Raw genomic sequence first — 22,058 nt, 5'->3', positions numbered from 1 at the left:
GCACCGTAGCCACTGCAACCGCCATGGCCGACCCTGCTTGGGCCTCCGACCGCCGCTTCAGGCCGTTGTTGGCCACCAACCCGGCCAGCCATTGGCCAGCCGCCTCATGCGAGCCTTCGTGCGCCACTACGCGCTTGCTGGCGCCACCTTCGACCGTGGCTGCTTCATTGTCAGCCATGGTAACAGCTGCCATGGCCAATCAGCTCTCTCTTTCTCTCGATCTCTCTTCTCTCTCGCGTGAGCTTTTTCTCTCGGCCATCCCCTCTCCTGCTTTTCTCTCTCGACCATTTCAAATTGCAAAGACTAGGAAGCTTCCTCACACACACACGCACTATATATATATATAATTTACATATAAAACCCCACTAATTCTCATTAATTACACTTGAGAACCTCTTAACTCCACTTAGAAATTTTGATAACATCACTTAGCCCTCCAAGACCTAATTTAATTTCCATCAAGCCATAAAATATCTTGATTTCCCCAATATTAATAACCGATATTTACTTGGGAATGCCAATTTCGTCCATACGCTTGCACGAGACCTTTATTCGACCCGAAAACGCTTCAGGGTTGTCTTACTCGCAAAATCGGACCACCCCTAGGGTTCCCTCCACTTTGCGGAGGTCCCCTACGACTATTCGGTACTAACACTCATTCGGGCTTATATAGAATTTATTCCTAAAATTATTCCTGTTCGAACTACTTCCAGCATCGTAAACCTCGCCTCAAGATGCTTATCAATCTCTTGCCCTCTTCCCTGGATATCCAAGTCTCGGGCACTCTCTGCTGCTAATTCGATAATTTTTATTAATTAATTTCCTGAAATCAACTTTCGGGCTTCCCGGACCACCCGAGATCCTTTCAAAATAATAAAAAATTATTTATTTTCAATACCATGTAATATCGGTTATTACATTCCACCCCCTTAAAGAATTTCGTCCTCGAAATTCAGTTTACCTTATTCTTCTACCCAAGACAATCACATTCTCGAGTTATTCACCAAACTCCCGTACTTGGGAATCTCATAGCCCAACCATTGCTTACCTTTCCTCGGGCTATCCCCACCTCGAGGTTTCTCTTAGGCTGCTAATCCTCTCACTCTCGAGGGCATTCATCCACCATTTCCACTTTGGCCTCCCGCCAAAATTGCCCCACTAGTCGCTGGTCATGCCTTACTGCAACGATATCCATCTCCGAATGGATTTCCACTACCTCGAAGCATCGCTTTGCATTCCACTTCCCATTTTGCGCATCAATTGAAACAAACGCGCGCTAACATTGCATCACTAATCAGCCTACTACAATTTTACACCGATCACACATGGCAACATTTCCCACTACCAATCCCACATAGCCACGATTTTACACTGGTCTAACCAGCAACGTCTTAACATTGATCATTCGTCATAAGACACTCTGACACCCATGCCACCATGGCATACCGCCATTAATCACATGCATGCATAGTTTGAGTAGATCCCCATGGAAACCTCTCATTACCGATCAACTGACCATGCTAGCATTACATGGGAAGCAACCATTTGGCCTACCCAGCTAACTTCGACTGTTACATACATGGTCTACTACCTTGACCAGCCGACCCTCATTTATTGATACGGTTACGCATAATCAACATACCCAACACCATGCCAAGTTGTTTCACATTTCAACCATACGTGCACTACTCAAGGCCACCTTGAGCTTGGCGATGCACGCACCATTACATTCTCATCTCGAGCTTAACCATGCTCGAGGCACAACCTTCTCCCAACTAGAAGCTCTTCACATAAGCATACAGAGATACTTAGGCCTTCCTTACTGGCTGATATTACTCACTAGTAGGGGTCCCATACCCATACCAGGGAACTCTTCACTAAGCAATCCCCTTCAATTCTGCACCCAACTCAGCTTTCACAATCTTGTCTCATGCTAGGCCTTACCTTGGCTGTTAAACCCTACCACGAGTCAGGGATCCTACCATTGCGTTTAAAGGCGTGGAACCATTAATCGACCCTCATCATCACCCACGGTGCGTGGAATAAGTGATCGACTCATTACCATCTGCACAATCACTTATTGCATCGCACCTGGAGGATGACTCTTACCCTTGGTCCCTTACCATAACAAGCTAACATGGTTACCCCTACCCTTGTAGCAGTATTCTAGCCAATTTCACTCACCCATCTTCAATTTCATTAGAACCTTTCAATTCCCATTTCTCGGCAGGGCCTCTTACTCTAGAGGCACGAAACCTTTTGGCCAACTTAAATTAGGTTCATTCTCAATTCACAATAGACCCCTAACTTAAACCATGTATAATGGTTCTTCTTGCCCTTCTCGACAATGACATACCAGGTCAGCAACGAATTTCCTTCCACGGTCGTTGTATCTTCACTCTTATAGGTCAACTTGACCCATACAACCCTTTTCTTGGATTAGCTTTTCTCTACCATCTTGCCATTTCCCGGATGGCTTACTAATCCCCTGAAAAACTCTGGCTTCTCCTATATTCTTCTTATATCTTTTTCCTTAACCAGGTCACATCACTCGGTGAGCGACCACATTGGTTGAATGCCACCATCATCGGCTAAGACGACCTCCTGCCATTGCTTGGCGCTACAACCAACCCCAACCGCGACTCCAAAGCCATCTACGCTACTGAACGACTACTCTCATGATGTCGCACGACCATGGCCAGCCGTTGCTGCTATCATTGGTCGGCGTCTTCGGTTGCCATCGGCTATCCCCAGCCGATCACCAATCGATTCCACTAGTTACTTTCCTTCACACTCATTAATCTCTAACCACGAGGCTAAATCTCATCAGTTGCCCACACACCAAGGCATCCCCCTAACTGTATTACTCATAGCTATCAAGTGATTTCATCACCTAAACACCATTCCTAGGAACCCATCTCGTCCCATAAGCTCTTCCTTCAAGCTCTCGTCACCCGTTGGCAACATCTTAAATTCGCCCTCAACTTTCATCTAGCTAACTCGATTAGCTCTAGCTGTATCACCCGGATCACCACCAACACATCCTTTCTCCAAGCATTACACTTGCAATCATTGACTATAACTTCGATTTAAACTCCACCCACTAGAAATCACCCCTGCCACTCCTGTGGAACTCACACTTCCACTCGATGCTGTAGGAATCACCTTTCTACTCAGGCACTCACCATTACGCTGGGTTTCCCCGGGTGATCCATCCTGTTAGAGTTGTAGTGCCTCAGGAGGTCCATCTAGTGTTGTTTCCCCATGCCTAACCTTTCTTGGGAGAACATCTTAAGTTCTTCCCAGGCCACATTTCAACACCACCCTCTATAGGCCTCACTTCGGAGTAACACTCCTTTAGGCGGCACAATTCTGTCCCCAACTAACCATCTCTTATAACCTTGGATCTCTTTCTCAAAATTCGCTTAGTTTAGCCACCAGGACCCGCTGAACCTTTATATTAAAGGCATACACGGCAATCAGCAAGGCTTTACATCACAATCCTCGAGCTTTACGCTCCCATCATTGCCATCAGGTGCTACCACCTGGCAACTAATCTTGTGTCATCAACTGGAAACCCATCCAGTGCTACATGAGGATACTACCTCATTTTCACATCGACACAATCAGGACTAATACTAGACTATGCAATTGCGAGCCTTAACGGATTCCGAACCATGCCATAGCCATGTGTTCATCCTGCCATAACACACATCACAAGATTAGAGATCCCCTTACTTGAAACCTTTGCACACTTCAATTTTTCCCTCTCATGGTTGGCTTCCATCTCGTAAGTCTCGCCCTCTACGACACTTACTTAACATTTTGGAGCCAATTTCTGACTCCACCAATCAACCCATCTTCCCGCATTACCGCAAGGTTACACTGGGTCTATCATCCCAATTTACCATATCCATTTCGATCAAATTTAACCATAACTGCATTAGCATCCTTTAGCAAGGAGCATCGCCACACATCTTGTTATCACACCATAAGATATCACCCAATCGATTCAAAAATCTTCTAATTGCCATGACAAACTAAAGGCACTACCACGATACTTCAACCCTCATAGAAATTTAGGTCTAGCCCAAACATAACCTACAGCACACCCCAAGTCTTCGGCGTCTAATCATCTCCACCGCAAACGTGCTACTCCACATAGAGGGCTGCAGTCCCTCTCGTAAACTAACTGTCTATATCTAGTGGTCCCTAGCATTAGACTTGTCACTGGTAGGCATCAACCGTAGTGTTATTCCCATGCTAGAACCGTTTCTTTTCCACGGGTTTCTTTCTCAAACATCTTGAGATGCTACCACACCTGCACATTCACCAAACCGCTTTGACACCGCTTTACCGAGATAAAGGGCTTAACTCCCCCCCTTGGGTGCAAAACCCCAACATCTCTTATTTCCCGCAGCTGAGTTGTGGAACTGAGCACCGCTTTTGTCACCTCTATCGTGTGTCTCACAGATCTTTAGCCCCTGACCATCTGCATAATCACTGGGTTACCCTATGCTTTAGGCGAGCCAATACTTGGTCATCATTACCGTGTCACTCCCATATACTGGCCCAACACTGGTTCCCCATTGTGTTGCCCTGTGCTTCAGAGAGTCAACACCTAATCATCATTATCGTGTCACTCCCATATACTGGCCTAACACTAGTTCCCCATCGTGTTACCCTGTGCTTTGGAGAGTCAACACCTATTCATCACTATCGTGTTGCTCCCTTACACTGGCCCAACAACAGTTCCCAACAGCATGGCTCAAGTCCATCACTAATTTGCTTCGCACCCGTAGTGTGACTCCAAGCCTTCCGATCCCACCTTTGATATTGAACCTGGCATGGCTACCCCGCCACGCTCGCAGCCATTCTTCCCACCAAGCTCCCTACTCGGCTACTAGTCTATCGAAACATTACCGCATTCTGTGATTCCTCCTTAGGACTACTCTAGCTATCCTATCCCTTGTAGGAGGCTATCGGTCTCACCTTACCAAATTTCCTGAGGTGCTGCTCCAGATCTTCGGCATCTGATCGTCACCTACAGTTCACTAAGTTGCTTAGGCCCGTGGGCCACCTGCCCTCATTGCGAGCTAACTCATTAGTCCTCTGCCACATAGTCCATAGCATCAAATCCGTCATGATAAGCCTCACATCCGTATCATTTTGCTACTATAAAACCTCCGCAAACTACGATGGTTCCACCACCCTCGACTAAAACAACCTCAAGCTCACACCATGAACCTCGCTCCTCAAGACTCAACATCTCTTACCACCTAAGAGAATCTCAAACCACTCCAACTCTTGAGGCCTCATGATCTTACCCCACAAGATCATACCTCGCGGCTTTCGATCAACATTTGAAAGTTCCAACTTTCCATAACAATGGATCCACGTCTATCATGATTCACTTCGCCGCCCAGCTCATCCCAGAGCTTGACTATCAACCATCTCACAATCCACATATGCATTTAGTCACGATGCCTAGCTTGGTCTTCCAGCACACCTCGCTCAGGCTCCCATGACTTGAAATTTCAAATCCGAGGCCTCTACATCACTCACCATGCCTCTGGCCACTTGGCATCCAAAGTTGGCATTTCCTTCGCACATATAGCCCACGGATGTCCTATTGCCACACACTCACTGCCCTCGGACCACACACCCGTTCATACCCTTCATTGGGTTACCTCCTTGTCTCCCCAACAAAGATCTCGTGACCTTAGGCGTCATTCCCGACCCCAAGCATCACCATGAGGGTCTATTCACCTCTTATCTCCCGACCTTAGGCATCCCACCAGACCCCAACCGTCATAATGAGAGTTTTGATTGGCCCCTCATCCATCAATCACATAAACGGTCACTTAGCGTTTCACAACCAGGACTTCTAGTCCAATGGCTCCCACACGCATATCAAAGCATGCACAACTCCTTAATCCCAAATCTGGATTCCCCTGGATTCCAGCTCGACCCACTTGGGATTTCCATCTCATACAAACACTTGCTAGGGTCCACTTGCCACACACCTATCATTCCCAAGGATATACCTCGTCTCATCATGAAACCAACTAAGGTCCACTCATACCCTAGGCACATCCCCTCCGGGATCATCATAACAATACAATCACATCGTATCACGTACATCTAGCCTCCTAACTCCCCTCAGAGTCCTTCTGGATTCTAGTTACGTCATGCCTTCACTGGCCATGACATACAGATGCATTACATGCACACTCCCCATAGAGCCTCACTACAATTAACCTTACCCCCTTCTTGGGGCTCGCCACCTAGCCCGCTGACGACTCATTTCCTTAAGCCCCGAGCTAACTCCCACTTTAGCTCACTCTATCTAAAGCGCACAAGCCTTACTGCATCACATCCAAGGGACAACTCTATTCCCTCGAACATGCTCAACAAATCCTTGACATAGGGACGCTCCACTAATCCCCTCCCGGACTAGTTATGCTTCGGCTTCGTGTCCCCACACGAGTCTCAACACTTTAATCTCAAGGAGTTCCCATCCTTAAAACACTTCATATCCCTGAAATGCCACATTCGGGTTTTCTTGACACCAACACCCACACTTGGGTTTTCGATTCCTCATTGCCCCGACCCGTATACCACTTACGGTTATATCATCTCGGCCCATGATCTTCTCTTATTCCTATAACAGGAATATCCGAGCACACAATTCAAACCATCACAAGCCTCAATCCTTTGACCCAATGCCTATCGTCCTCGAACCATATGTCCTTACTTTCAAGGCCATCGAATCAACCTTACATTTAAATCTCAAAATTTTAAACCAATCGTTCCCGACCCCAACTCAGTAGCTAGGACATTCTAACTTACACCCAAATCATGCCAAACATCCTCTATTTCAAAACTCTGACAATTACTCACATCAATCACTTAACCGACCATACTTGACACCACCAATGAGCTATCTTTCTCCACTTATATAATTAGCCATGCTCTGATACCAACTGTAACAACCCGCTCCCATTTTCTGGCCCCACCGGTGAATAATCAATCGGATTACTCACACACCAAGCCAATAACTGAAGGATTGGACTATGTTTCAATAGGAAATGCCCTAGGTGGGAACTAGGCTTCGTCCTTCCCTTCACTCCATTTGAGGCATCATTCCTAAACACAGACAAGAAAACACAACAGACCGGGACCTAATACTCGAGTGAGCTTCACATTTCTTTAGCTCGCCTCAGAACAAGCCAAAGGTGACCCAGGCATAAACTAGCATAACACACACTTCGCTGAGTATTGGGGATTTATGGGAACATACCTTGTTGAACTTTACTCGATCTGAACTTAGCTCCACCAACTAAAGCCATATACATCCAGCAATTTCACAATCAACTATCACACTATGATGATTACAACAATTAAATACATCTAACGCTCAACAACACATACATTCACACGCAAGGGATATATACATATCACCACATGAATACATACAAGAGATAATAAAATACACAAACTCGGATAACACCGCTAGTTGCCACAATAGCCTTCCGGCAGCATCCTTGCTTGCATATGAACTTGCATCATCTACACATGAGGTACAACCTCATGAGTCATAAAAACTCAGTAAGGGTGCAATGCATAAGTAAATGAAGCATGAGAGAGCATGTAATGAAAAATGCAATGCAAATGGGTAATCTTCCATGCCATCATAACCTCCATAGGTTAAGGCATCGACCAACCCTTCCCATCACTAGTCCTCCATATGGCCATAGGTACACTAGAACACATATCATGCAAATGTTTACCACTACATGTAACTCATAAAGAAACACTTACAAATGCAAGCAAGACCTCACCACTTGGGTCATCCCTTACTTGGCTCGAAGCCTCTCTTGCCTCGACACGAACTCCAGTCTGAACCTCGAACTCTTCTAGGGTCACTGCCTTCCCGGTCGATCCTAGATGCAAACACACACAAAAACCCCACAATACAACAAACATTAAACCAGGGCTCATATTTCGCCACACATCGCAACACTATCTGATAATAATTTCCAATTAATCACGATCAAGGGTTTAATCCAACCCAACTCTTCACGTTACATTATTCCACATAATGTAAATAACTAGAAAATAAATTATTAAATTACCTCAATCCATTTGGAGGAGAAAATCGGACAAACGCCCTCACCGGCCTTGCCTTCTATACTGCCATCTTGCACCCAAATCTCCATTTCGAGCTTTCAGCACGCTCCTTAGGCCCTAAAATAATTTCTAGAATTTTTCCAAAATTTTCTGAAATTTTCTCCTTTTTTTTCCCAATTTCTATATTTTCCTTTTTATTTTCTTTCTCTTTTTTTTTTCTTTATTTTCTCTCTTCCTCCACTGTTTTTCTTCCTCCTTCGCGTCTCCTTCTTCTTCCCACGGCTTCTTCTTCTTCCCGCGCGCGGCAACCTACGCACGCACCAGCCACCAGCCACCGTTGCCTAGCTCCGCCACCTTCGCCGCACCTACCTCCAGCAGACACCACAGACCCCGCAACCGCCGCCACCCACCGACGCCATTGCGAGTAGCAACCCAGCTGACCTCCTGCACGCACCGCAGTCGCTACGACCGCAATGGCCGACCCTGCTTGCGCCTCCAACGGCCGCTGTTGGCCACCAACTCGGCCAGCCATTAGCCAGTCGCCTGACAACAGCCTTTGCGCGCTAGTGCGCGCTTGCTGGCGCCACCTTCGGCCATGGCCGATCAGCTCTCTCTCCCAATCTCTCTCTTTCTCTCAATCTCTCTTCTCTCTTGCGTGAGCTTTTTCTCTCGGCCATTGCAAATTGCAAAGACTAGGAAGCTTCCTTAAAGCTTCCTCACACACACACGCGCCTATATATATATACAATTTACATATAAAACCCCACTAATTCTCATTAATTACACTTGAGAACCTCTTAATTCCACTTAGAAATTTTGATAACATCACTTGAGCCCTCCAAGACCTAATTTAATTTCCATCAAGCCATAAAATATCTTGATTTCCCCAATATTAATAATCGATATTTACTTGGGAATGCCGATTTCGTCCATGCACCTGCACGAGACCTTTATTCGACCCGAAAATGCTTCAGGGTTGTCTTACTCGCAAAATCGGACCACCCCTAAGGTTCCCTCCGCTTCTCGAAGGTCCCCTGCGACCATTTAGTACTAACAATCATTCGGGCTTATACACAATTTATTCTAAAAATTATTCCTGTTCAGACTGCTTCCAGCATCATAAACCTCGCCTCGAGACGATCATCAATCTCTTGCCCTTTTCCCTGGACATCCAAGTCTCGGGGCACTCCCTGCCGCCAATTCGATAATTTTTATTAATTAATTTCCTGAAATCGACTTTCGAGCTTCCCGGACAACCCGAGATCCTTTCAAAATAATTAAAAATTATTTATTTTCAATACCATGTAATAACAGGTCTTATAGTGGTGGAAATGACAAGAACACAAGGCACCCACAACTATGATGGTTGAGGACCACAAAGAAAATATGTAAGTGGACTTAGGATAAATGTTAAGAAGATTGAAAGACTAAGAATCGCCCAACTAAGGATAAGGATCCAAGCTAGCCACTTAACATCTCAGTCAACTAACCTAAAGATTTTGAATTGAGAAATAATGAGACAACTTAGATGGGTAAAAGATCAAATAGGGGTCAATACCCAATAAAGAGGATAGGACATTGGAACATAGTAATGGATCCTTACGAAAAAGGAACGTTTGAACTCATAAGAAAAAGAGTTAACAATGTGTGTTGCAACCAAGTTAAGGTTATGGACACAAAGGCTTGTATGGGTGGTAAGTCTTTTATAAACCATGTAATGGAAACAAATTAGCTCGATGATTGTCTCGGACCATGGGATGATCATAAAGGTCTTGGCTTGAGTTCTAAGGCACCAAACAATAAGGTAGGATTTGCTAACTTGTTAGGCTTGTAAAGAGATATCCTAAGACATGATATAGTGATTAGATCTTAACACATTGAAGTTGATCTCAATAGATCCAAGGAAGAAAAATAGGATTGATTGGAAGAATGACCCATAAAGTAAGTGTCAAGTTGAAAGTTAATCGTAAAATGAGATGTCAAAGACATGTAAGGATTGAGGAACCTCTAAACCAGTTTGTGATGGACTGAGCATATGGCTGTGACATAAGTCTATAAGAGAATACGGGTACACAATCTAGTGTAAATCCAGAATGTAAATGAAACTAGATGGACTTCTAATAACCCTAGATGAATTCCAGTTGATATTGGAATTCTAATTAATGATAAAAGATTTGGTTGATAGATCATAGCACTTGTGAGGGTGGCAATAAGAGCATGAGGTTCCATCATATGCATGATAAGTTTTAGAAGTTGAATGAGATTAGATTGTGGGAAAAAAATCTGAAGTCTTATGAATAGTTAGAGCAAGGATGCACAATCTAATTGAGTGTTGCCCTAGAAAAGAAAAATGGAGGATGCATGAGATCAATTTGTCATTGTCTTTATTGATGATATCTTGATGTACTCTCAAAGTAAAGAAAAGCATGAAAACATTTGAGGATTTTTTTTTATGGATCTTGAAGGAAAAGAAGCTATTGGCAAAGATGAAAGTAAGTATGTGGTTATTTGATAAATTTTGGGGAAACTAATTGAATTGTTGGAAGAAGTTAGAACCCTTTTGTACAAATGTTTTATTTAAAGTCTTATAAAGGTTATTGGGTGCTAAGGAGATTATCTAATTATCAACTTTCTTTACAAAGAATTTTTCGGAGATATGGAATCTTTATTAACAGATATTTTACAAAAACTTGATGAATTTTGGTCTTAAGGATTTCGGGAGATTATTCTGTAAGTCAAATTATTTTATGAGAATTTTGGAATTTAGGGAATGTATGGAACCAAGGTCATGAAGACCTTATGTAATTTTTAGGATCATAAGAGCATAATAAGATCCTAGAAAGACATTGTTTATAGGAAATTTTGGGATTCAAGAAATTATTTGAGTTGGAGTGTTGGCATTGCAGATTTCTCATATGTGTCTAAGGAAACTAGGCATTTGGTGTACATATGAGCATTAAATGGATATGTAGATATTTGGTAGACTGGTAATCAAAAGTCAGGTAATTTATGATTAAGGTGCTTTGGTCTTATTGACTGGTTATGAACATTTTAGGACTATCCGGTTTAATTATTTTTCAATTTGGGAGATTTGTTGAATCAAAGTTACAAGTCTGATAATGGATCGGTTTGCCCGATTGTATGTTAAGGAAATAGTGAGACTGCACAGTGTTCTAATTTTCATAGGGATCCGAGGTTCACATCAAACTTTTGGAAAAGCTTACTCAGAGCCATGGGAACCAAATTAAGTTTTAGTATAACTTTTCAACCTCAGACAAATGGGCAATTTGAAATAACAATTCAAACTTTAGAAGATATGTTTCGTATTTGTTCCCTAAAGTTTGGTGGACATTGGAGAAGCATCTACCATTAATTGAATTCGCATACTACAACAGTTACCAAGCATCTATTGGCATGGGACCCTATAAGTCACTATATGGAAGGAAATGCAGATCCCTTATTCATTGGAATGAAGTTAGCGAGCTGAAGATTTTGGGTCCTGAGATTGTGGAACAACTTGTACAAGCCATTGAAAAGATTAAGGATAGTATGAGGAAGGCTCAAAATAGATAGAAAAGTTATGCTGATAAAAGGAGAAAGGATCTGGAGTTCGCCAGCGGTGATAAGGTATTCTTAAAAGTTACACCCATCAAAGGAATCCTATCATTTGGGAAGAAAGGTAAGCTCAGAACTAGGTATATAGGCCCATTTGAGATCCTGAAGCAGGTTGGGAATGTTGCTTACCAGCTAGCCTTACCACCAGAACTTTCAATAGTACACAATGTATTTCACGTATCAATGCTCAAAAAATGTCCCTGACCCAGCCCATCTAATAAAGCATCGACCATTAGAGATCCAACAAGACTTGAAATATTAAGAGGCACCAATAAGCATTATTACTTGGGAGCTACTAAAACTTTGCAATAAAGAAATACCGTTGGTTAAGGTTTTATGGCAACATCATTTAGTCCAAGAAGCAACTTGGGAGCGTGAGGACAAGATGCGATCCAAATATCCCCAAGTGTTTGATGACGAGAAGTAAGGTAAATTTTTTAGGACGAAAATTCTTTAGGAGGGTAGATTGTAACACCTGAGATTTTTAGACTCAAATATGATATAATACTCAAGATTTTTAGATTCGGATACTTGACGAAATAACACATTTCAAGGGATTGTGAAAGTCATGATTGTGGATTTCAAATAAAACTCCGATATAGCTTTGGATCATTTTTTAGTACAAACATTATTTAAATCAAAGTCTTTGCTTAGTCTTCTCTAAGTCTTTGTTAAGTCTCCCTAAGTCTTTGATAAGTCTTCTCCAAGTCTTTGTTAAGTAAGTCTTCTCAAAGTCTTTGTTAAGTAAGTCTTCTCCAAGTCTTTGTTAAAGTAAGTCTTCTCCAAGTCTTTGTTAAATAAGTATTCTCCAAGTCTTTGTTAAATAAGTCTTCTCCAAGTCTTTTACTTAACCTCCAAGTTTGGGTCATGTGGCAATCATTTATTGGCCACACATGGAAGATAATAATAAGGCCTCATGATGATGGGATATGGGCCGAAACACAATTGGCCGAAAACATTTATAAATAGAATCTTTGGGTTGAGTTTTGGGCATTCCAAATCATTCGAAGCCAATTTTATGCCATATTGAGAAATGTGAAGGTAAAGAGTATGTTATTGAGAGAGAGGGAGAAATGTTTCAAGAAAAATGAGGAAAATCGGTGAAGGAACGAAGGAGATACGAGCCTCACCGAAGAAACTATGCATTGCAAGAATCTGGGCCTGAATCACCAGAAAAAAGTGAGGTATGTCCATTTCTTTTTTATATTCCTGTAGAGGGACAAAAGAGGAGTATGTAGGAAAAAATGGAGGTCAAATCAGAGTTAAAACGAGGGAGATATGGTCGAAAAACTAAAAGGGTGCAAAGCTGTCACGAAAATTAAGGGTGGCACCTTTCGTTGGTGCGTGAGGGTGCGTGACATTCCCTTTTCCCATGAAATTTCATGTATCAACCCCTTATTAAATTATCTACAATACTATGTAAAATCATTTGGGGTTTAGTTCACAAAAATATGTATTTTCTGTAGAAAATCAAACCTAGTAGGGTGTGAAGCCTTAAACATTCAGATCTCATCCAACCAAGTTGAGCTAAGTACACTATGAACTATTTACAATGTTTAAGCTTGTTCATGAATCATGTTTATATGGTCCCTCATGTTATGTTTCAAGCAAGTTTCATATTCTCAAGCAAGTTACGGGACCGAGGTTTAGTAGCACTACACACGAAGGCTCTTACCCTTACAAGTTGGTAGAACCTATCGTGTCCCCTCATGTTATATGTTCATGTTACAAGTTCATGTCATGTCATGTTTAAATACGTTTGATAGTTCTCTTATACTTACTAAGATTTGCGTAATCTCACCCCTTATGTTTCCCCCCCCCCCCCAGGTGATCATGAATGAGGAGATTGGGACTTGGGACGTGGAGCGTGGTGGCTCGCTAAAAAAGAATTTTCAAGAATCGAAGTTTTAGTTTCCTTTGAAACAAAGTTTTTAGGGTTGAACTTTGATCTTTTTCTATATGTATGCCATAAAGCATGTCTTGGAATTTTACTGGATTTAATGAAAGTTTGGATTTGGTTTTAAGCTCTGAATTTCTCTATATGGATGTTATTGCTACAAACCATATTCGCGAAGTCTTTCTTTTTTCTGTTGAAACCATGTTTTCCGTGTCAAACTTTATACATACACTAAACCTGCTTTGAATTTTATTATGTTTTGAAATTTTACTTAAGTTTATAAAGTTTTGTTTCTCAAGTTTCTCTGTGCTAAACCTTGAAGTTCATACGAATATTATTATTATTAAGCATGTTTTTAAGTTATGGGTGTCACATAGGGGAAACTGAGTTCTTTGTAGATTTAATCCTTCTTGAGTTTTGACACTTCGATATAATTCTATGAATGGATTTCCTAACCAAGTACGATGCCACCTTGGATTGTAAGGCCAAGGTAGTTAGTCTCAAGAATGGAAACTCAATTATTAAATTTCGGGGATAAGGTGGAATAAACGAAAAGAAATGGGTCTCAGCCCTAAAGGCAAATAAAATGTTACGAAATGGAGCTTTCGGGTATCTGGCACACATTCAAGAAAATATAGAAGACTCTGTAGAACTAAGAAATGTGTTAATTGTCAAAGAATTTGGAGATGTGTTTCCTAAGGAATTACCAGGATTGCCCCTACAACGAGACGTTGAGTTTTCAATAGAAATTATGCCAGAGGCTAACCCCATCTCCATACCACCTTATAGGATGGCTCCCATAGAATTGAGGGAATTAAAGATCCAGCTTCAAGAATTGTTGGATAAGGGATTCATTAAACTCAGTATGTCACCTTGGGGAGCGCTGATCCTTTTTGTCAAGAAGAAAGATGGAAGTTTGAGAATGTGCGTAGATTATCGGCAGTTGAATAAGGTTACCATCAAGAATAAATACCCGCTTCCAAGAATTGAGGAATTATTTGACTAATTGCAAGGTACGAAGGTCTTTTCAAAGATAGACCTAAGATTGGGGTACTATCAATTGAGGATCAAAGCTAGCGACGTACCCAAGACAACATTTCGATCTCGATATGATCATTACGAATTCCTAGTCATGCCATTTGGATTGACTAACACCCGAGCGGCATTCATGGACATGATGAACCTAGTTTTTAAGGCACACTTAGATAAATTTGTAATAGTGTTCATCGACGACATTTTGGTTTACTCATCTTCTGAGGAAGAACACGAAAACCACCTGAGGATTGTACTACAAATGTTGAGAGAACAGAAGTTGTACGCCAAGTTTACCAAGTGTGAATTTTGGTTAAGTCAAGTGGCTTTCTTAGGGCATGTCATATTAGCTGAAGGAATATTCGTTGACCCAACAAAGGTATCAGCAGTAAAGGAATGGAACCAACCTAGTACCGTTACTGAAATCAAAAGTTTCCTTGGGTTGGTCAGGTATTATAGAAAGTTCATAGAGGGGTTCTCGAAGATAGCTTCACCCCTTACGAAGCTAACTCAAAAATGCATGAAGTTTGAATGGAACAAGCAATGTGAAAGGAGTTTTTAGATGCTCAAAGAAAGACTCACAACCGCTCCGATTTTAGCTATGTCAAATGGGTTTGGAGGTTATAAGGTGTACACTGACACGCGCGAAGAATGGATTGGGATGCGTGTTAATGCAGTATGAAAAGGGAATTGCCTACGGATCTCGGAAACTGAAAAGGCATGAACAAAATTACCCGACCCATGATTTAGAATTTGTTGTTGTAGTATTCCCCCTAAAAGTTTGGAGACACTACTTATACGACGAGAAATTTGAAATCTTCACCGATCATAAGCGTCTACAGTATGTATTCTCCTAGAAAGATCTTAACATGAGACAACATTGATGGATGGAATTCCTAAAGGATTATGATTGTGCCATTTAGATCATCCCGGTAAAGCCAATGTAGTGGTCGATGCCCTAAGTAGAAAGGAACCGATGTGTATGGCTAGAATGATGGTGTTCGAATGGGAGTTAGTGGAAGCTTTCAGTCTGATGACAGTAGGAGTTGTTCCAAAAGGAAATTCAGCTTACGTAGCCAGTCTCACCGTCCAGTCAGAAATGATAGAGTAGATACGATAAGCTCTCCCTGAAGATCACAGAATAAAATTATGGGTTGATGAGCAAGGTTAAATAAAGACCTCAAAATTTGAATTAAGAGACGGCATACTCCGATTTCAGGGAAGAATATATGTGCCATGAATGAAGGAGCTAAGAGAAGTAATTTTGAAAGAAACCCATCGATTTAGATATTCGATCCATCCATGAAGTACCAAGATGTACAGAGACTTAAAAACTATGTATTGGTGGTCTGGAATGAAGAAGAACATTGCCAAATAATATGTTAGACAGTGCGATATATGCCAGAGGGTAAAAATCGAGCATCAAAGACCAGACAAAAGTTTACAACCATTGGAAATTCCAGAATAGAAATGGGAGCACATCACCATGGATTTCGTGATAGGTTTACCAAGAAGCCCTAAGGGAAATGACGCCATATGGGTGGTTGTAGATAGACTAACCAAGTTTGCTCATTTTTTGGCTATGAAGGTAAGTCAACCTATAAATAAACTGGCCCAACAATACATCAATGAAATTCTTAAACTACATGGTGTGCCAGTAAGCATTGTCTCGGACCATGATCCAAGGTTCACCTCAAGGTTTTGGGGTAGTCTGTAAAAGTGCTTAGGCACTTAGCTTAGGCTAAGTACAGCCTATCATCCCCAAACTGATGGTCAATCAGAAAAGACCATTCAGACCTTAGAAGATATGTTGAGAGCATGTGCTCTAGATTTTTCAGGAAGTTGGGAAGAGCACATGCCGTTAGTGGAGTTCGCCTAAAATAATGGCCATCACAACAGTATTGGTATGGCTCCCTATGAAGCATTATATGGACGCAAGTGTAGATCCCCGGTATGTTGGATTAAAGTTAGTGAACGATAAGTATTACGTCCCGAGATAGTTCAGATAACTACTGACAAGATAAAGACCATACAAGATAGAATCAGAAAGGCTCAAAGTCGACAAAAGTCTTATGCTGATGTCAGACGAAGAGACTTAGAATTTCAAGTTGGCGACAAAGTGTACTTAAAGTTATCCCCTCTAAGAATGACAACTCAGAGCCATAAGAAGGGTAAGTTAAGTCCTAGGTATATTGGACCATACGACATAGAAAGAATCAGGCTAGTGGCTTATCGACTCGCTTTGCCCATGACCTTATCCAATCTACACGATGTGTTCCACGTGTCGCAACTCCAAAAACATGAGCCAAATCCATCTCAAGTAATGCTAATAGAAGCTGCCGAAGTACAAGAAAACCTTTCTTTACTCAAGAGACTAGTCAAAATTTTGGATTGAAGAGATCAAGTTCTGAGGAACAAGTGAATTCCACTGGTCCAAGTGTTGTGGAGGAATCCAGTAAGTGAGGAATTAACATGGGAACGAGAAGCGGATATGAGAAGTAACTTTCCATTTTAGTTCGAAGAATCAGTAGGTAGAATGGAGGTAGGATGAGCAAATTTTGAGGATGAAATTTTTGTAAGGAGGGGAGAATGTAATGTCCCGAAACAAAAATGAATAAATATATAATTGTTTCATAGCATGTTTGATGGCGATGATGGAATCTAAGAGACAGTTTAAGGGGTACTAAATAGTCGAATCAGTAGAAGGGAGTACCCTGGGACGTGCATATGTTAAAAGAAAGAGATACCCATAGCAAGCATATTAAAATAAGATTTTTAGTGTCGAAAGAAGTCAAATCAAGAACGATTTTCGATACAACTTTGAATCAGACTAAAAAATTGAATTGACGTAAGAGACTTCTGAAAAGACAAAGAAACCTTTGCAGAAGACAAATATGGCAGAAAGAGTAACCTTTCAATGGTTTCAGGAAGAAACAAAAGGGTTTACGGCCAAAATGAGGATTCGGACCTAAGTGTAATTTTTGAAAATTTCAGAGGAAGGTCGAAACAACATTTTTTGCCAAAACTTCAGGGGTCAAATGAGAAGTTTATATCTTGAGGGTCTCAACAGAAGTTTTAGAAATCCTAGGGGCCTTATGGAAAGGGATAAAATGCATTTCAAAGTTTTGGAAGGGTTAAAGTGCAATTTTTGGAAAAAGCTTGGCAGCCATGGCCAACTAAGCTTTCGGCCATCCACTCCATCGCTGCTTTCAGCCACTGGAAACTTGAGGTAAAGGTCCAAAGGACCTCGAAGCTTGGCCCAGAGGGATCTATGGCCAACAAAAATGATTAGATTAAATAAAATTCGACCGAAAATGGCTTAAAATTTTTCCCACTATAAATTGACTTTGGGGGCAACTTTCGGTGGGTTTTGGACCGATCTAAAGCACGAAAGGACTCTATTTTCACGTGCCTACGTGCCCACATGGGGCCTTAGTATTTTTCAATTTTTTTTTTAAATTCTTAAAAAATTATTTTAAAATTTTCTACGTAAAAATATTTAAAAAATTATTGATGTAGGTATTTATTTTGAAATGTTAGAGAAGAAAATTGGTTAAAAATAGAGAAAAAAGCAAGAAAATTATGAAAAAATAGGTTTTGATGATTATTTAAATAAATATCTTGGATATGGTGCTTTGGGACTTGAGGTGAAGTAGTTGGTTTTATTTTCGAGATTTGGCACAAAAATCGAGGTCGTACACGCTTTTCAAGATATTCCAAACTTTGTGAAAGGTAAGTAGTACTGCTCAACTGGATTTCAATTTTATGAAAAAGACCTGTAAGCGTTTTCAACACAAATAAAACCCAATTTGACGAAGCGTTTTGTTATCATGTTGTCATGTCATGGCATGATATGCATCACGTAGATTGCATTTACATTTTCTAGTGATGATATATGCAAATGAGCACGATGAAATTCACGATCATGCGTTGCATGGGTTTGGGATTAGAACTGACATCGTTACTTTGCCAAGGGTGCACCCATACACCTCGGTCTGGCAAGGAGACTGTAAAAATGGTGAATAACAATTGGGTGCGGTCAACCCAAACGTGAGAGTAAGGATGATATGTGCATTGCATTCATACACATGCATTAAATGATGTACTCTTACTTAGATGATTCAACATCTAATGTGGACCCTGCCCCTGAAACATTCAAACGTTTCAGATGGGGTATACAGTGAATGCATATAAATGGAATGAGATGTAGCTATTTCAGGGCATTATGGGTGCAAATAAAGTATTTTTGCATTTAGTTTCTGTATGGGGATCCTATTATGTATCAGTTAGGTTGTGTTTTCAAATTATGTTGAAAAAAAACTTATATCATGTTTCAAGTTATGTTGCAAGACTTATGTTCTGATGACGAATAATTTTGTATTATTAATTATGTTTGAAACGATCATGTAATATTATTAAGATTCGAGGTATGTTGAGGTTCGATTCTTGCTTCTATTTTTTATGATTATCTAACCTAGCTTATATAGAGTAAGTAAGCTAATGATAGGCAAGTAATAGGAAAATTTTGAAATTATATCATGATGAGTTATAAAAAAAAAAAATATAGTCAAAATTTCCTAAGTTATAACATGCCTAAGAAAGTGAGGTGTTACTATTTAAGAAATCAATCAATTAGCCACCAATTGTGGCAATCAATCAATTAGCCACCAATTTGGGCAATCAATCAATTAGCCACCAATTTGGGCAATCAATCAATTAGTCACCAATTTGGGCAATTAATCAATTAGCCACCAATTTGGGCAATTAATCAATTAGTCACCAATTTAGGCAATTAATCAATTAGCCACCAATTGTGCTAATCAATCAATCAACCACCAATTGTGGCAAATTGATAATGTTTTTTTTGTTTCTTCATAAAATCTCTCCAAATTAGATTAAGAAGCTTGGATAACATTGACGAAGCATGGACCCTCTTGAATACTCAATTTGGGCAAATTATAGTCTTGAACAAAGTCAGAATTTGAGGTGTGTTCAATTAACCTATTTAATGCTTCCTTCAATTTCTTGGTTGTTAACCTTGTCATTGGACCTCCATGGATGCTTAACGGATCTTATGAGACTTTAGCAACCTAATTCGCATCATTCCCCGTCTCTTGAAAAGGATTTGTCCTCAAATCGTCACCTACATCAAATGGAGACAGATCAGCAACATTAAAGCTTGCACTTACGTTATACTCACTTGGAAGGTCTAACTTGCAGGCATTATCATTGATCATTTCAAGCACTTGAAATGGTCCATCTCCGAAGTAGTTTTGAATTCCTTTGAACCAAAAACCATTCTTTTCTCATATGTAACCAAACCCAATCACCATGCTAAAATACAACTTTCTTGCGCCCCTTATTAGCTTGGTTAACATATTGTTTAGTTCTCTTTTCAATGTTTTGTCATGCCTTCTTATGGATGTGCCTGACAAAGTCAGCTTTCTTCTTTCCATCTAAATTAACACGCTCATCCACAGGTAGAGGAGTTAAATCCAAAGGAGTTAATCTTTCAAAAGGTGAAAACTTAGTTGTTGAATGCACACTCCTATTAAATGCAAACTCTACATGCGAGAAAACATTCTTCCCATGTTTTCAAGTTCTTTTGTATTATAGCACACAATAAGGTAGATAAAGTTCTATTAACTACTTCAGCTTGACCATCAATTTGTGGATGACAGGTAGTAGAAAATTAAAGTTTAGTTCCTAACTTAACCCATAAGGTCTTTCAAAAATAGCTTAAGAACTTTGCATCCCGATCCGAGACAATAGTTTTAGGCATGCCATGCAATCTTACAATCTCCCTAAAAAACAAATCAGCAATGTGTGAGGCATCATCAGTTTTGTGACATGGAATGAAATATGCCATTTTAGAAAACCCATCAACAACCACATATATGAAATTCCCACCTCTTTTTAACCTAGATAAGCCTAACACAAAATTCATAAGGATATTAATCCAAAGTTCACTAGAGATGGGCAAAGGAGTATACATATCATGAGATTTAACTTTAGACTTAGCTTGTTTACAAGTTACCTCTCGAACTCACCTCCCTAGAGAAAGTTTACTTTTCAAATTCTAGAGTTAGGGAAATAGTTAACTTCCTGAAATAAGATGGATGCATATTTAGAACAATAGAGGGTAAAAATAAATTTTTATTTTAAATTATTTTAATCATATTCAATTTCACTATAAAGTTATTATTATAGGGAGCAAAAATGATTGCTCCAAATAGAATTTCTCTTATATAAATGAGAAAAAGAGAGAGAATGTCAGTTTGAGGGAGGTAGGTTGGACTGTTGATGGGATTTAGGACAACACCATCTTCAATTACAGGGGGAAGGCAGGAAAGGGGAATTCATCCAAAGATACAATGATGGTCTTTCTACTCAATTTTTGTGTCTTTCAGCCACACCTGAAAGATGTTAGGAGGTAAATTACCCTTTATTAAAAGGCAAAAAATACGTTTGGGCACTTGGTTAGAAACCACCAGAAGGAGGAATCCATGCGAATCCTCCAGAAGAACGAAGCCAACCAAACCGCTCGGCTCTCCATTATTACACCTCTTGTCTCGTCTCCATTGATCTTAAACCTCCCGAGAAATAGCTAGAAAGTAAAGGAAAATTCTGAAGCCCAGATAGAAAACCAAGCCCAGAGAAAAATGTTCTTCTTCTTCGTCGGAGGATTAGAGCAGCAAGTCCGGCAGGTGCTCAAGTCTGGCGCCGGAAGGTGCATAAACTGCGGCTCGCCCGCCGATCTGGTCGACTACGAGAAGGTGCTCAAGCTTTTCTTCGTTCCCGTCTGGCGGCGGCCGGGCAAAGAGCCTCTCATGTACTGCAGCAACTGCAATCTCTTCTTCCCGCCCCAGTTTTCTCCTCCGCCGCCGCGGTTTCCCGGCGAGTCTCCAACGCCTCCTGGTTCGGCGGTTCCCGACGTCCTCCGATGCTCTTTCTGCTCTCGGGAGGTCGATGCAGACTTCAGATTCTGCCCCTTCTGTGGTTCTGCTCTGTGATGGCATGAGTTTATTAGGGTTTATAGTTTCTGTGGGTTGGGGTTGTTGTCAGCTAAATTGTTTGCTTTGTTTAGAGTTTGGATATACAATATTACTTGGCAATGCAACAATATCACTTGACATGGGTTTTTCACGAATTTCAGTTGTACGTTTTGGGTGGATTCTCATCTCAATAAATTGCCCATTTTTCACCAAGTTCTGCTGTTTGAGGTTCACTTGATAGTAGAACCATTTCTACTGTCAATGAGTTCATTGGCAGAATTTGCATCGTTTGTATTGTCAATTGGAAACCGAGTCACCTCCTCATTTGCAGGCATGCTCGGTTACAGGTTTCCACAGGTTGCAGCATATGCAAGAATGAAAACGAA

At 40.9% G+C, this 22,058-nt stretch overlaps 1 protein-coding gene across 1 annotated transcript; it reads left to right on the top strand.

Moving 5' to 3' along the window:
* The first annotated feature begins 20,955 nt into the window (after nt 1-20,955).
* LOC127800398 (uncharacterized) lies at nt 20,956-21,879 on the top strand. The gene has a single exon (XM_052334985.1). The coding sequence runs from the start codon at nt 21,340-21,342 to the stop codon at nt 21,688-21,690; it is 351 nt and encodes a 116-aa protein (XP_052190945.1). The 5' UTR covers nt 20,956-21,339; the 3' UTR covers nt 21,691-21,879.
* The last annotated feature ends 179 nt before the right edge of the window (nt 21,880-22,058 follow it).

The sequence above is a fragment of the Diospyros lotus genome, chromosome 4, assembly GCF_014633365.1.
Source record: "Diospyros lotus cultivar Yz01 chromosome 4, ASM1463336v1, whole genome shotgun sequence".
NCBI classification, from domain to species: domain Eukaryota; kingdom Viridiplantae; phylum Streptophyta; class Magnoliopsida; order Ericales; family Ebenaceae; genus Diospyros; species Diospyros lotus.
The sequence above is the reverse complement of the archived record's forward strand: the minus strand, read 5'-3'. Positions and strand labels throughout refer to the sequence as shown.